Below are 12651 nucleotides of genomic sequence, written 5' to 3' on the forward strand. Positions count from 1 at the left end.
TACTGTAGGCCATCTTGAGCTTACCCTTTTTGTGCTTCATCTCTTGGATTTGAGCCCAGCATATCGCCTCTTGTATCACCGGCCTCTATGTCAAACTTGATAGAGTGGTCCAATCCAAAGAGAAAGGTCTCCAACCTTTCCTCCAATTTCCTCAATTGTCCACATAACTCGGACACACGGTTAGCATACGACATCACATGTTTACCTTGTTGAAACAAAGCCCAATATTCTCCTTCAATCGCTTTAGGTACTGTGGAAGCAAGAAGTGAGTCTTTAGATCCTCCTCGAACTCCTCCTGACTAAGCTCGAGAGGGGGAATGAGGAGAGACTCGGCATGGACGGTGTCCTTTTCCATCCACTCATCCTTTTAGGTGATAGCATCACTTGTGAGATGCATGGAAGCCAAGAGAACTTTGTTATTTAACAACCGCAAAATAACATGTAAATTGATGCAACCAAGAATAGATGACAATAGCACCCATCTTACCGTCATACTGACTGAACGTAATCTTCTCGGGAATTTGTTTGTTGTTGATTCGTGTATCATTGGGCGCCTTCGCAATGGTCTTGAAAATCTTTTCATAATCTAGCTTCGAAGATGGGGTATCGGATCGAAATGCCAGAGATGTAATGAGATCATGCATGGTTGTCCTCTCTTGCCTACGAGCCTCGGCTTCGGTCGCCAATCAATGTTCCTCTCGCTCCGCCGCTTTCACACGCTCTTGTTGGCGTGCCTCTTCTTGCCGCATCATCATCCACATCCTGGAATCCATGGAATTGGGTGGCATGGATGGAGGGGTAGGAGGAGGACTACTTGGAGGATCTGAAGGGGGAACTTGCTCGCCTTTTGAATTTGTGGTGGAGTTTTCCATACTGCTACGAGTCTTGAACATGCAATAATTCCTACTCTTGGTTCAAGGAAGGTTGCAGACTTATCTTTGGGATACTATCTACACATGCAACACCCGGTATACAATTGATTGCTATTTTTCGATGCTCAAGGCACACGATCCCATGTGCTATGGCAGGCCTGCTTTTCCAAGAGTGGAAGGAGTGTCATTGAAACACTGCACAACACAACCTTAAACACAAGAGAGGAAAAAAACTTTTTGGGGATTAGCGGATTAGTGCAAATCTTCAAAGCGTTGATACCAATGCCGGGTGCAACATAATTGAAATGGTGATGAGATCTACATTTTACACCTCCACAAATCTTTACTTCTTTCCTTGCTTGAATTGGTGCTACTTAGCAGGAATGATGGTTCCTTTTTTCTCCTTGGAGAGAGAGAGAGAGAGAGAGAGAGAGAGAGAGAGAGAGAGAGTGACACCCAACTAACCCTCTCAAGGGCCCCCCCACACTATTGCGGATGTGGTATTTGCTTTTAATTGCGTTAATGGAATGTACACACATGCAATACCTCAAATGCATACTCTATTGATTCGAATGGGGAATGTCATTGTGGTAACTCTTCAAAATGAAGTACCTTAGGGGCTGATTTGATGCAGCTTTGGATTTGTCTCGATGAGGGGTTGTTGATGGCCACCAAGGGGTAGATTTGGGGCTGCTCCTGATGTGAGAGGAAACAAGGGCTGAAAGCTGGCTGCAAAAACGCTGATCTTGCTGCAAAAATGCAGCCGATCCATCGCGCAAAGCAGGGTTGAAAACACAGATGATGATGGATCCGATAATGGCTGTACAGCAATGGGAGCACTCGATGCGGCGAGGGAATGGCCAAGAAGAGGCTCAATGGGCTACCAAGTACCGGGCTGCAGTAGGGAGGATAGCATCTCCAGATCCAAGTAATGTTTGGCGAGGAAGAGGGCTGAAAACTGAAAACGTTGGGCTGATCTACTGCTGTAGAAAATGCCTAGGCTGATCTGCAATGTGGAGCAAGCCTGATCTTGACCACCTTCGGCATTGCCAAAACACTAACCACAAAAGCTACAAATCCGACAAAGAAACCTTATACCTTCATCTCGACATATCTTATCGCCTCGAGCTTCGATTGACGAGTTGTAAAGCCAGACATAGAGAGCACATTTGAGACCACTAAATCCTGCACATGAGAGCTGAAAATGATCATCTTCGGATGCATTCCAAAGCTGGTCCAGAGGCAATAGAATCGGCCCTTGCCAAATCTTCAACTGCACATAACTTACACAAATGATCTCCAAACAAGAAGCTGTAAAGACGAGCCAAGAGAGCATGTCGAGGACCACCTAATGCATTGAAAAACCAGAATTTTTTCACTTTCCGTACATCCCGACCAACAAGCATTAAATCCTCCCTTTTGGCAAAAATTGTCCGATTTGGCATACACATTGAAGAGACACCTGTTCAAACGTGTATCCAACACCACTATCCTGCATATACAGATATCTACTTTTGGCCTTCCCTTGAGTTGACATGGTTTAGGTGCACCAATGTGTGACCGACATTGAAGAGAAAGGATTCCTCTCTTCAAATGGATGGAAAGGGGTTATGCCTAAAATTCTGTTACAAAGAGAAAGAGCCTCTCCCCTTTGCCAAGGTTTGGAGAGCCTGCAAAGAACTCACTAAGAAGATGGATCTAATACTACAATTTTCCATCAATGAGGCTCGAACCACCTTCATCCACAAGCACATGGTTCTACGAGGGCTCACGGGTCCCCCTATCTACCTTGATGATGACCTTACCAAGATGAAAATTGAGCATAGGCGGGCATGTATTCCTAAAATAGACCTAGCACGTAAAGAGGGAAAAAAGGCCTTCTATACAGATGGATGGGCCATCATTGATGGCCGCCCCATGGAGTAGCGGTTTGGGGCCTTCGGGACTTAGACTAGCCCACCTATAGAGATACATATTGCAGTTTGGAACTACAATGGGTCATTGCGGACACAACTTGGATGGCAGGAGCAACTTGGATGGTAGGAGCACGTGTTGGAGTGGAGGGACATTCTACTATTGACAGAGACACACCAAAGCCCAGAGAGAGGACTACCGTGAGTGGAGGGCTACCTGTGGGAGTCTGCAAATAGGACTATGCATTAGGGCACTTCAAGAGGATCTTGTGGAGGGGCAATACTCTTTCGGAGAGAGCTCCATGGATGCATTAGAGTAATGGCTTGGGACCGAGAGGCTAGATACATATGGATTAGTAATATAGCTCACACAGGATAGCACCTCATATATTAACCCCACACACTACCTTATACCTCACACATGACATGGACGACATATACACTAGTAGAGTAGAGGATGGGACCGATTAGCACCTATGGACACTATCATCACACAGTTTACCTCATTGCTACCTACAAATGCAATGTAGAGCTTTCACCATCATCAAGACCATTCTGAGAAGTCTGTCAGATCTAAGACTATGACCCAAAACAGTCTGAACAGATGGTATGACAATGAGTATAGAGCCCTATACTCATGCCTCCACATACAAAGAGCTTTGGGGACTATCACAAAATGAGAGAAAGGCCAAGAGAGAGATGGAGAGACTCACCTGCCATAAAGAACAAACCTTTTTTTTTTTTTGAGAAAAAGATCCTTCCACTAGTGTAGCAGGCTACAGTGTCACTTTCACAGGACAGTTAGTACAATTGGTCTTTGGTCTAGTCTGGTTCACACTGGACGGACTCGCTGGACAGTGACACGTGGCAAGGATACGGTGGTCTAGTGGACATCGTGGCCAGGTCACCACCACCACTCACTTAGTGGAGATAGACTTAGATGCTGACATTTATGAGCCGTTGGTGGCTCTTTATGGTTGTACATATGAGTAGTAGAGGTTGGGTCATGACCGATTATCTTCTTCACGTCGTCGTCTAGAGTAGCCGAGCTAGTCACACAGCACGTTTGCACATCCCTGCACATTTGAGCCTCGACACCCCCATTGTACCTGTGAGTCCTTGGCTGGAGCTGAGTGTGCTGCCACGCTTGAGTCTGTATCGGTTTCTTGAGATAGTCGAGTCCTATGTTCTGGTCTGCTGTTGTGATCAATTGTTATCTATTGTTCCTTTGTTTTCAGTCTGTTTGAGTGAGATGTCACGCACATTGCACTGAGGAGCACCCACTGTAGAGAGCACAACACACTATCCACGCTACAGGTGCTCTCATTTTTGGCGATCACGGTGGGACCTCAACTGAAGTCTCACTCTCTGTTGAGGTGCAAATCGAGGAGCTAGTTGGGTTTCCACCCTAGACAGCTTACTCTACTCGCCCTTTGGTCTGGTCCTCTCTCGCCTTCGTCCAACCAAGTCCTTGTCCCTGGTCTAGCCTTCCTCGTCCCTGGTCCTCTCTCGCCTTCGTCCAACCAAGTCCTCATCCTTGGTCCAGCTAGGCGGTCTAGTCACTTTCCCTAGTCCTGGACCAGGTGGTCTAGTCACTTGTCTTGGTCTAGAGCTGTGTTCATTTAGCCACAATTAAAGGTCTTCTTGCTCAAAGTTTGGTTGGGTTTGTGGTCATGCATGACACATACAAGGCGGTCATTTGAGCGTCAAAGCGCACTACTAAGTCCTCTGAAGTGCTACAACAGGAGTCAAACCTTGGTGCCTGGTAGAAGTCCACCAACCTCATCACCCATACCTCCACATACAGCCTCATCCATTCCTCCATCCGGTTCTACATCTTCAAGGTCACCTTCCCCAGTGAAGCTCTCCCCCGTTTTGTTACAGCAAGCTATTGAGCAGCAGACTCCTGAGCAAGAGGCCATGGAGGCGTTGACCAGTGTGTTGGCCAAGGTAACCATCAAGTTTCCCACCTTCAAGGAAGATGCAGACGACCATGCAAGGAGGTTTGTATCTCTCTGTAGAGGTCGTGGTCTTAACAGGGAAGATGCTTATTTGGTACTGTTTCCATCCACTTTAGATAGTTTAGCAGACAAGTGGTACAGTCAGTTTGTAGAGAACCATTTTGCAACTTGGGCGGCTTTAAGACAACAGTTCTGTGCAGCGCTCAGGCCAGGCAACTACTAGGAAAAGGTTTTGGATGAGTTGGCCAACATGGTGCTCCAGCCAGAGGAGACTTTAGCAGAACTCATGACTAAAACCAAGTCTCTGGTTGCAAAGCTTCCTCAGCAACCGGGTGAATTTATGGTTAAGAAGTGGGTGGAGAAGGCTCTTCCCAAAACTTCTCAGCAAAAACTTCGAGAGAGTCTCCGACCTGACGCCACTCTGGAGGAGTTTGTTGCGGCTGCTACTAGAGTCTAGGATAGAGGGAGCAAGGAAACTGTTCACCAACTCCCGGCAGGTAGAGACCCCCTCAGTGTTTTCGAAAAGTCCTTCTGATCCATTGACTTCTTTACGTAGGGAACTTGAAGCCCTAAAACTACAACACGCTCTTCAAGAGGAGAAATCAATCTCTTTTAGACAAGAGAAGTCCCCACATCATGAGGCTTTGGATCAAATCAAGAGAGAGCTAGAAGAGCTTCGGTCTCAACCTGAGACTAAAGCTATGGTATGGTGCAGCTCGTGTCGCTCCAGGACACCCTCCACAGGACTGTCCCCTTCGGGCTTATTGCCACTTCTTCGAAAAGTCGGGGCATGAAGACAAGGATTGCTACTATATCAAGGGACTGCGGCAAATACAACAAAGTCTAGGTCCTTCTCTCCAACAAGGGCTAGCACCAACATCTAATATGGTCTCCCCCTATGGCCATCAAAATTACATGCCACCTTTGCTCAATACCCCTACTGTCCAAGGTATGTCAAGTATGTTTCCACCTCAAAATTTTTATACCCAGGCTACTTAAGCTCCTCAGAGCTTCTACACCTCAGCCTCCAACTCCATGCAGCAACAACCTAAGCCTCCAACAAGAGGAGCAACCACCTCGTCCCCTGTTTCGTCCGTCTAATCGGCCCATCTTATGCTACAGATGTGGTGAATATGGGCATTACCAAAGTAAGTGTCCTTTACCTGAAGGGTCTCCTCCTTGCAGACATTGTCCGGAGTCTAAGGACCACTACAGTAAGGATTGTCCCAAGCAAAGGACATCCTCATCTTCAGGCCCAACTCAGAACCAACAAGAATTCACATTCCCGAAGATCAATCTAATCACAGTGAACACCACCCCTCAGCCATCACCTGCTACTCATACAGTTCGGCCACAACAAGTGGCGGAGCCCGCAGGCATACTCACTCGAGCAGCTCTGGGTCTCAGCTTGCCAACATGTCCATCTCTTCCATCACTTCCGCAACCTGACCAAAATGACGAACCTTTAATTGGTGAAAGGAGTAGGCCGGTCTCTATGCTTTCGGACATTGTTGGAGCCTTCCTGGAAGCAGTGGCTGACTTGCAACATGTCAAAGTTCCCGAAAAAGCCCGGATTGTAGAAGCTAAGCCCACAGCGGAAGCAATCTTGAAGAACACCTTTCAACAAGTGTCCCTTTATGAGATGCTCCGGCTAGATGCAACCCTTAGAAGTGACACCCTCTCAGTCATTCAGTCTCTGTACCCGGGTACGGGGCCTAGTGGCGGGCATCTTCCCGTGCAGCCTTGAGAGTCTTACATGATTTCTTATCCAGCTGCTCCCCTCACCGACTACAAAAGTCCTCGTCTCACTGTGTCTATTCTTGCGCATCAATTCTCAGGCGTCATAGTGGATGGTGGATCTGGGATAAATCTGATGCCAGAGTTTACTATGTTGGCCTTAGGTCTGTAGCCTATCCGCCCTCCTCCATTCACTGTTACATTGGCGGACCAAAGGACAGTCTATCCAGTGGGCATAGTAGATCTAGTGCCTCTGAAGGTACAAGACTTCACATTTAGCTTGGATTTTGTGGTGGTCAGTCTTCCCCAGGTGGAGGGAGGATTTCCTCTGCTTATTGGTAGACCATGGTTGCGGCATACTAAGGCACTTCATGATTCAGGAAATGACGCCATGTGGATACATACGCCTAGCTCCTCCATGCAACCAATTCCACTCGAAGGAGGTATGGATCCAATGGTTAATCACAGCTCATTGTGAGTACAGTCCAACCCCGACCCCAAGCAGCCCATCCCACCTGACGGGTCTGACGAAGACCTGCTGTAGTAGTTGGAAGCTACCACATCGATCCCGTGCTATGTGGTCTCTATTCAGGCCTCACCTATGCCTGTAACACTCTCTCTCCCAGCTCCTCAGGCCGACACCAGTGTCCCAAGCCCTACAGCAGAAAGTGTGTAGTCAAAGAAGCGAGTGTGTTTGTCCCTGATGACCATGATTCAAGTGTTCCTCTATTGGAAGCCGTCGGCCTTGGTGAACCTATAACACATCACCGAAGGGGGAAGAAATCTCCTCTGCATGAGCTCGCAAATGTTCCACCTCTTCCTCTAACATCTCCCAAGTCTGACGCCCCGCCCACTCAAAAGAACTCTGCTATGTCTGTGTCCGAAGACTTACCCTTTGAGGAGCTTCCACCAGGATGGCTACAAGAGGAATATGTAGAGTTTCCAATCAATCAAACACTAGCCCATGATATCTCGAAGCTCCAAGAGACAGCTCACTTTTCATCTTCTGAAGCACTCTCTCCAGCTACACCTCCTGACCCGGTCAAAGAAGTCAACTTGGGAGATCCCGACAACCCTCAGCACGTACTCTTAGCAGCTTGGTTATGGGAGCATCCCGCGTTACTCAATCAGGTAGTCTCTTTTATATACTCTTTTAAAGATGTTTTTGCTTGGTCCTACAAGGATTTGGAAGGGATCCCACCAGAATTGGGTGTCCACACTATCCCTCTAGTTGAAGGGGCTAAGCCTGTCAGAGGCCGAGCTTAGAAGCTCAACCCAAAGTATGCTGAGGCTGTCAAGTCAGAGCTAGAAAAAATGCAAGAGGCAGGGATCATTGTACCTGTGGAGCACTCTAAGTGGTTATCACCCATGGTGATAGCGCCTAAGAAGAAGTCCAATAAAATCCGTGTGTGCGTGGATTACCGCGCTCTGAACAAGGTAACTACCCCAGATGGTTTTCCCACACCTTCCACTGAGCGTGTGCCAGAAGATGTAGCAGGGCATGTATTGTACAGTTTCATGGATGGGTTCAGTGAATACAATCAGCTGTGCATCCAATTTGGTGATCAAATTAAACGGTTTTCGTGACTCCCTGGGGTATTTTTATCTATAGTAGAATGTTGTTTGGGTTGAAAAACGCTCCATCTTCCTTCAATCGGGCAGTATATCTCATCTTTTGTCCTTTACTTACGGATCATCTTCGCATCTTCATGGACGATTTTTCAACCTTTTCAGGTGCTCAATGTTTAACCCTAGTGGAAAATCCAGAGGAGCACCTCACTCAGCTCTCTGCTGTCTTCCTTAAGTGCAGAGGCACGCCTAAAGCTCAATCCTAACAAATGTCATTTTTTGGTCACTGAGGGTACACTTCTAGGCCATGTAGTGTCTGCTAAAGGTTTAGCGCCTGACCCAGAGAAGATCGTGGAAATCTTGAAGTTACCGCCTCCCATCAACCCAAAAGGTGTGCACAGCTTTGTAGGCCACACAGGCTATCATCGCAGGTTTATAGGCATGTATGCACAGGTGGCTCAACCACTGACCCGACTCACCAGTGCTTCTGTCCCTTTTCAATGGTCCAATGTTGAGGCTGAAGCATTTGCATATCTCAAAAAACTCCTCACTGAAGCACCTATTCTAGTGGCTCCAGATTGGTCTCTACCTTTTCATGTGCATACTGATACCAGTCAAGTGGCTGTGGGTGCTGTGCTGACTCAGCCTAGTAAGGAGTACAACCTGGATCGCCATGTTCACTATGCAAGTCGTCTACTCACCAAAGCAGAACACAACTATAGCACCACATAAAGAGAAGGTTTGGCTATTGTATATGCTCTACAAAAAATTTGCCATTATTTATTAGGGGTCCACTTCACAGTTATTACTGATCACCATGCCCTACACTATCTGCTTAATAAGCCGCAAGTTGCAGGTCGAGCATGGTGATGGCTACTCTTATTTCAAGAGTTTGATTTCGAGAGTATGGCAATGGCTACTCTTATTTCAAGAGTTTGATTTCGAAGTAGTACTCAGGCCCAACAAACATCATGTCCTCGCCGACCACCTCTCTCGCATTCACACAGATGAAGAAGCAACAGGGGTTGTAGACGATTTTCCAGATAGCAGTCTCTTTAAGGTGGATACCACTCCGGAATGGTACGGCAATGCTTTGCATTTGCTATCTACGGGCTTGTACCCAAAGAACGCGTCTCCACTGCAGAAGAGACGACTATTGTTGAAATCTAGGCCATTCACTCTGATTGGAGGTCAGCTCTACAAGTCAGGGCTGGATGGCGTTTTGAGGCGGTGTGTCTCTCCTCATGAAGTTGAGTTTATTTTGGAGGATGCCCACAGTGGTCTCACTGGTGGCCATTATCCTGGTCATAGAACCGCCCAGAAGATTCTCCAGAGTGGTCTATGATGGCCCTATGTCTTTCGGATGCAATTGCCTATGTGAAAGTATATGATGTGTGTCAGCACTGTGGAACTAAACCAAGCAAGCAGTCCAACCGTCCTCTGCAGGTCTCTATGGCATGGCAGCCCTTTGAGAGATGGGGCATTGGTTTTGTGTGTCCAATTACTCCCCCCGCCCAACCAGGTAATCGGAAGTATCTACTAGTGGCTACAGATTATGCAACCAAGTGGGCAGAGGTACTGGCAACAACTGATTGCACTGGAAATACTGTAGCCAAGTTTCTATACGAAAATATTTTATGCAGGTTTGGATGCCCCCTGGAGATCCCCAATGATAGAGACAGTCACTTTGTGAATGAAATGATTTCAACCTTGCTCACCAACTACAAGATTTTTCACCGAAAGTCTTGTTTCTATTACCCTAGATCAAATGGGCAGGCCGAGAGCACCAACAAGGTTGTGATAGCACTTCTGCGAAAAGCATGTCATCTCCAACCTACGACTTGGGCTCAAGCTATCCACGGCACCCTTTGGGCATACCGGACTTCTTTCAAAGCCACAATCAATCACACCCCATTTAAATTAGCTTTCGGTTTGGAAGCGATAACACCCTTCGAATTCAACTCAGGATCTCCGCGAGTCGGCAGTCTGCGTGCCAATGGAGATTTCACGTCGGCCGAAGTTTGGCTTCTCTGGCTCTGCAAGCAGAGCAGCTTCGGCGCAAAGCATCGCATGATCGCCATCTCAGAAAGCCGAAAATAACGCAAGGAGCACTGGTGTTACTCTATCAAGCGAAATATCTAAAAAAAGCAAAGAAGTTGATTCCAGCCTGGCAAGGACCATACAAGGTGCAGGAGATTCTACCCCAAGGGGCCGTACAATTAGCCACACTAGAGGGAGTTCCGCTGCCTTTAGTCAATGGGTCTAGGATCAAATGTTATCATACTTAAGCTGACGGTCAAGGGTCTAAAATCACGTGTTGATCTTCGCCGATACCTAAACCCTAAACTGGATCTTAATGTTCGCATCCCTATCTCAGACTCACTCTCCCTCTCCTTTTTTGGACCCTCTCATTCTACTGCTTTGGTGGGCATGACTCTGGATTTTGTAATACTCTCTCCTCATTCTCCTTCAGTCACTCTCTGTTAGTATTTCATGTACCCTCTCTTTTCTCTCCTTCACTCTGTGTTAGTATTTCATGTACCCTCTCTTCGCTGCTATGGTGAGCGTGTTTCTAGATTTTGTTGACTCTGTCTTTGTGTTTGTGTATGAAGGGGTATGAAATTCCATCTCCCTTACTGTAAACCTTCTAGCTTTTAATCATCTTTAGCACGACACACTAGACACTAAGTTCTCTTCTTGCTCTTCAATTGGGTATCTTGTGGTGTGCATATTTATATGTTGATTATCAATTTAACTTCGCCGTTTCACATACCATTCTCATTCTCTGTCTTTGCATTACTTTTAATCTTCCCAACCTGCTTCGACGTGCTTGATTTGCTGTTGTGGTGGCCTCGCCTTCGCACATGCTGGCCTTCGTCCTCAATGCGGCCTCGCCCTCGCCCTTACTGAGCTCACCCAGTCTTTTCCTCGCTATGCTGCCCTTCGCCCTCGCCCATGCTTGCCCTCACCATGGTGGCTCGCCACTGCCTGCTGCCCTCGCCTTCGCCCATGCCGGCCCTCGCCTTGCTAGGTTCGCCCTCGCCCTCGCCCTCATCCGTCTCAACCTTTTGGGATGCAAAGCCACGTCAGCTAAAATCAGCCTCAGCGTTTAAAGTCAAGCCCGTTAAAAAAAAAGAAAAAAAAAAAAACATCGCAGCCGCGGCCTTGCCAAGCGTTTTCAGCCCAGGCCGAAAGTAAGCAACTCTGCCATCGCCACCAGCCTCTCTCCCTCCATCGCCATCTGGTGGTCTCTCTGTCTCTCCATCGCCTTCGCCGAATTCCTCTCTACCTAATTTTTGGCCACCCAACGCTTGAAGTAGCAGTTGAACAGAGTTAAGTTCAGACCAGAGTAAATTACAAGCTCGACCTTGCTGCAATGACAGAAACAATAGTAATAGTAATGTACATGTATTTGGTATTTGGGTGTGGTTGAGAAAATGTATCTGGTTATGGTTTAAGGAGCTCTCCTCAGTTGTGAAAATAGTTGTATCTGTATCAGTATCAGGTGCTATCATCAATTGTAGATTTAGTCCAAACAGGTTCTCTGGTATATTTTATTAATATGGTTCGTATTCGAAATCGAGAGCAACACCTCCAGACGAAAGAAGAGTCCTCTGCCTCCTCTGGGAATAGCAATGGCAGTAAATCAGACTATGCCCCTAGTTCAGAGCAACTGTCTGGAGAATCTTTAGAGGAAAATTCACCCCAATCAGTCATTGCTGGCAAGGTCACCACCCTCCAAGTGCCCCGCCCTTCTGGTGCCATCTCGAAGGTACCCTTACTAATGATCTATCATTTACAGGCGCCCAACCCATCGCTCAAAGATGTGTTCTCTTACCAGCAGATGCTACACCTGGGTCTCCAAAATCTGGCTCAGGCAGATTTGTCCTGCACAATTTTCAGTGCCAAGCTGAGTGCCCTCTTACTCACTTTTCCAAAACTAAACGGAATTACTCTTACAGTGAAGGAGGTTGGACATGCGATGGGGATACTGAATGTGTTGGCACCTTTGCCCACCACAAAAACATTCTCCAATCTCTCCCCTGATGACACTGCAAATGCGTGCCAAGAACTGTCGCTGCACTCACATGGGGACTATCACAGGAATCAGCAGCTGTACTCAATTTTACAGTATTATTTTTTACTGCGCGCACCGGAAAGAGCAGTGGTTCCATCCTCTCTAGGAATATGCGATGCATTTTTTTGTCTCTGCCACTGTCTGCCGTATGCGTTTCACCATCTGCTCTTTAAGACGCTACAGGACAGGGCAAAGCGATTTCGGACTCAACGTAAAGGAAAAGCGGAGAGGTTCAATTGCTATGCAGCCCCTATTATGTATTGGGTAGTGCAAATTATGCAGCAAAAAGCAAATGCAACTGTTGTTCTCACTCTGCAAGAGGATGTTAAAGATGATGCCAAAGAACAAGGCCGTTTCAAAATGGCCAAAGGGAAAGGCACTTTACGCAAGAGGGCTAAAGTACAAAAGGATTCGACGGAAGAGCTAGCAACACTACCTTTCTCTGAATCATAGGTTAAAATCTCTGACGTCAATACCGCAAACCCAAGAGTGAGCATGACTACTTCTGTGGCCACCTCTAC

The 12651-nt window shown here is 47.1% G+C and overlaps 1 protein-coding gene across 1 annotated transcript; it reads right to left on the minus strand.

The window, feature by feature from the left end:
- Positions 1-1410: 1410 nt before the first annotated feature.
- On the minus strand, positions 1411-11525 carry LOC147459643 (uncharacterized). Its single transcript, XM_086509872.1, has 3 exons — positions 10826-11525; positions 1971-2057; positions 1411-1878 (listed from the first exon to the last, which is right to left on the minus strand). Exons 1-3 carry the CDS (start codon positions 10916-10918, stop codon positions 1753-1755), a joined length of 306 nt encoding a protein of 101 aa, XP_086365998.1. The 5' UTR covers positions 10919-11525; the 3' UTR covers positions 1411-1752.
- Between the last annotated feature and the right edge of the window lie 1126 nt (positions 11526-12651).

Source organism: Adiantum capillus-veneris, chromosome 4 (genome assembly GCF_014529385.1).
Source record: "Adiantum capillus-veneris isolate H3 chromosome 4, ASM1452938v2, whole genome shotgun sequence".
Taxonomy (NCBI): Eukaryota; Viridiplantae; Streptophyta; class Polypodiopsida; order Polypodiales; family Pteridaceae; genus Adiantum; species Adiantum capillus-veneris.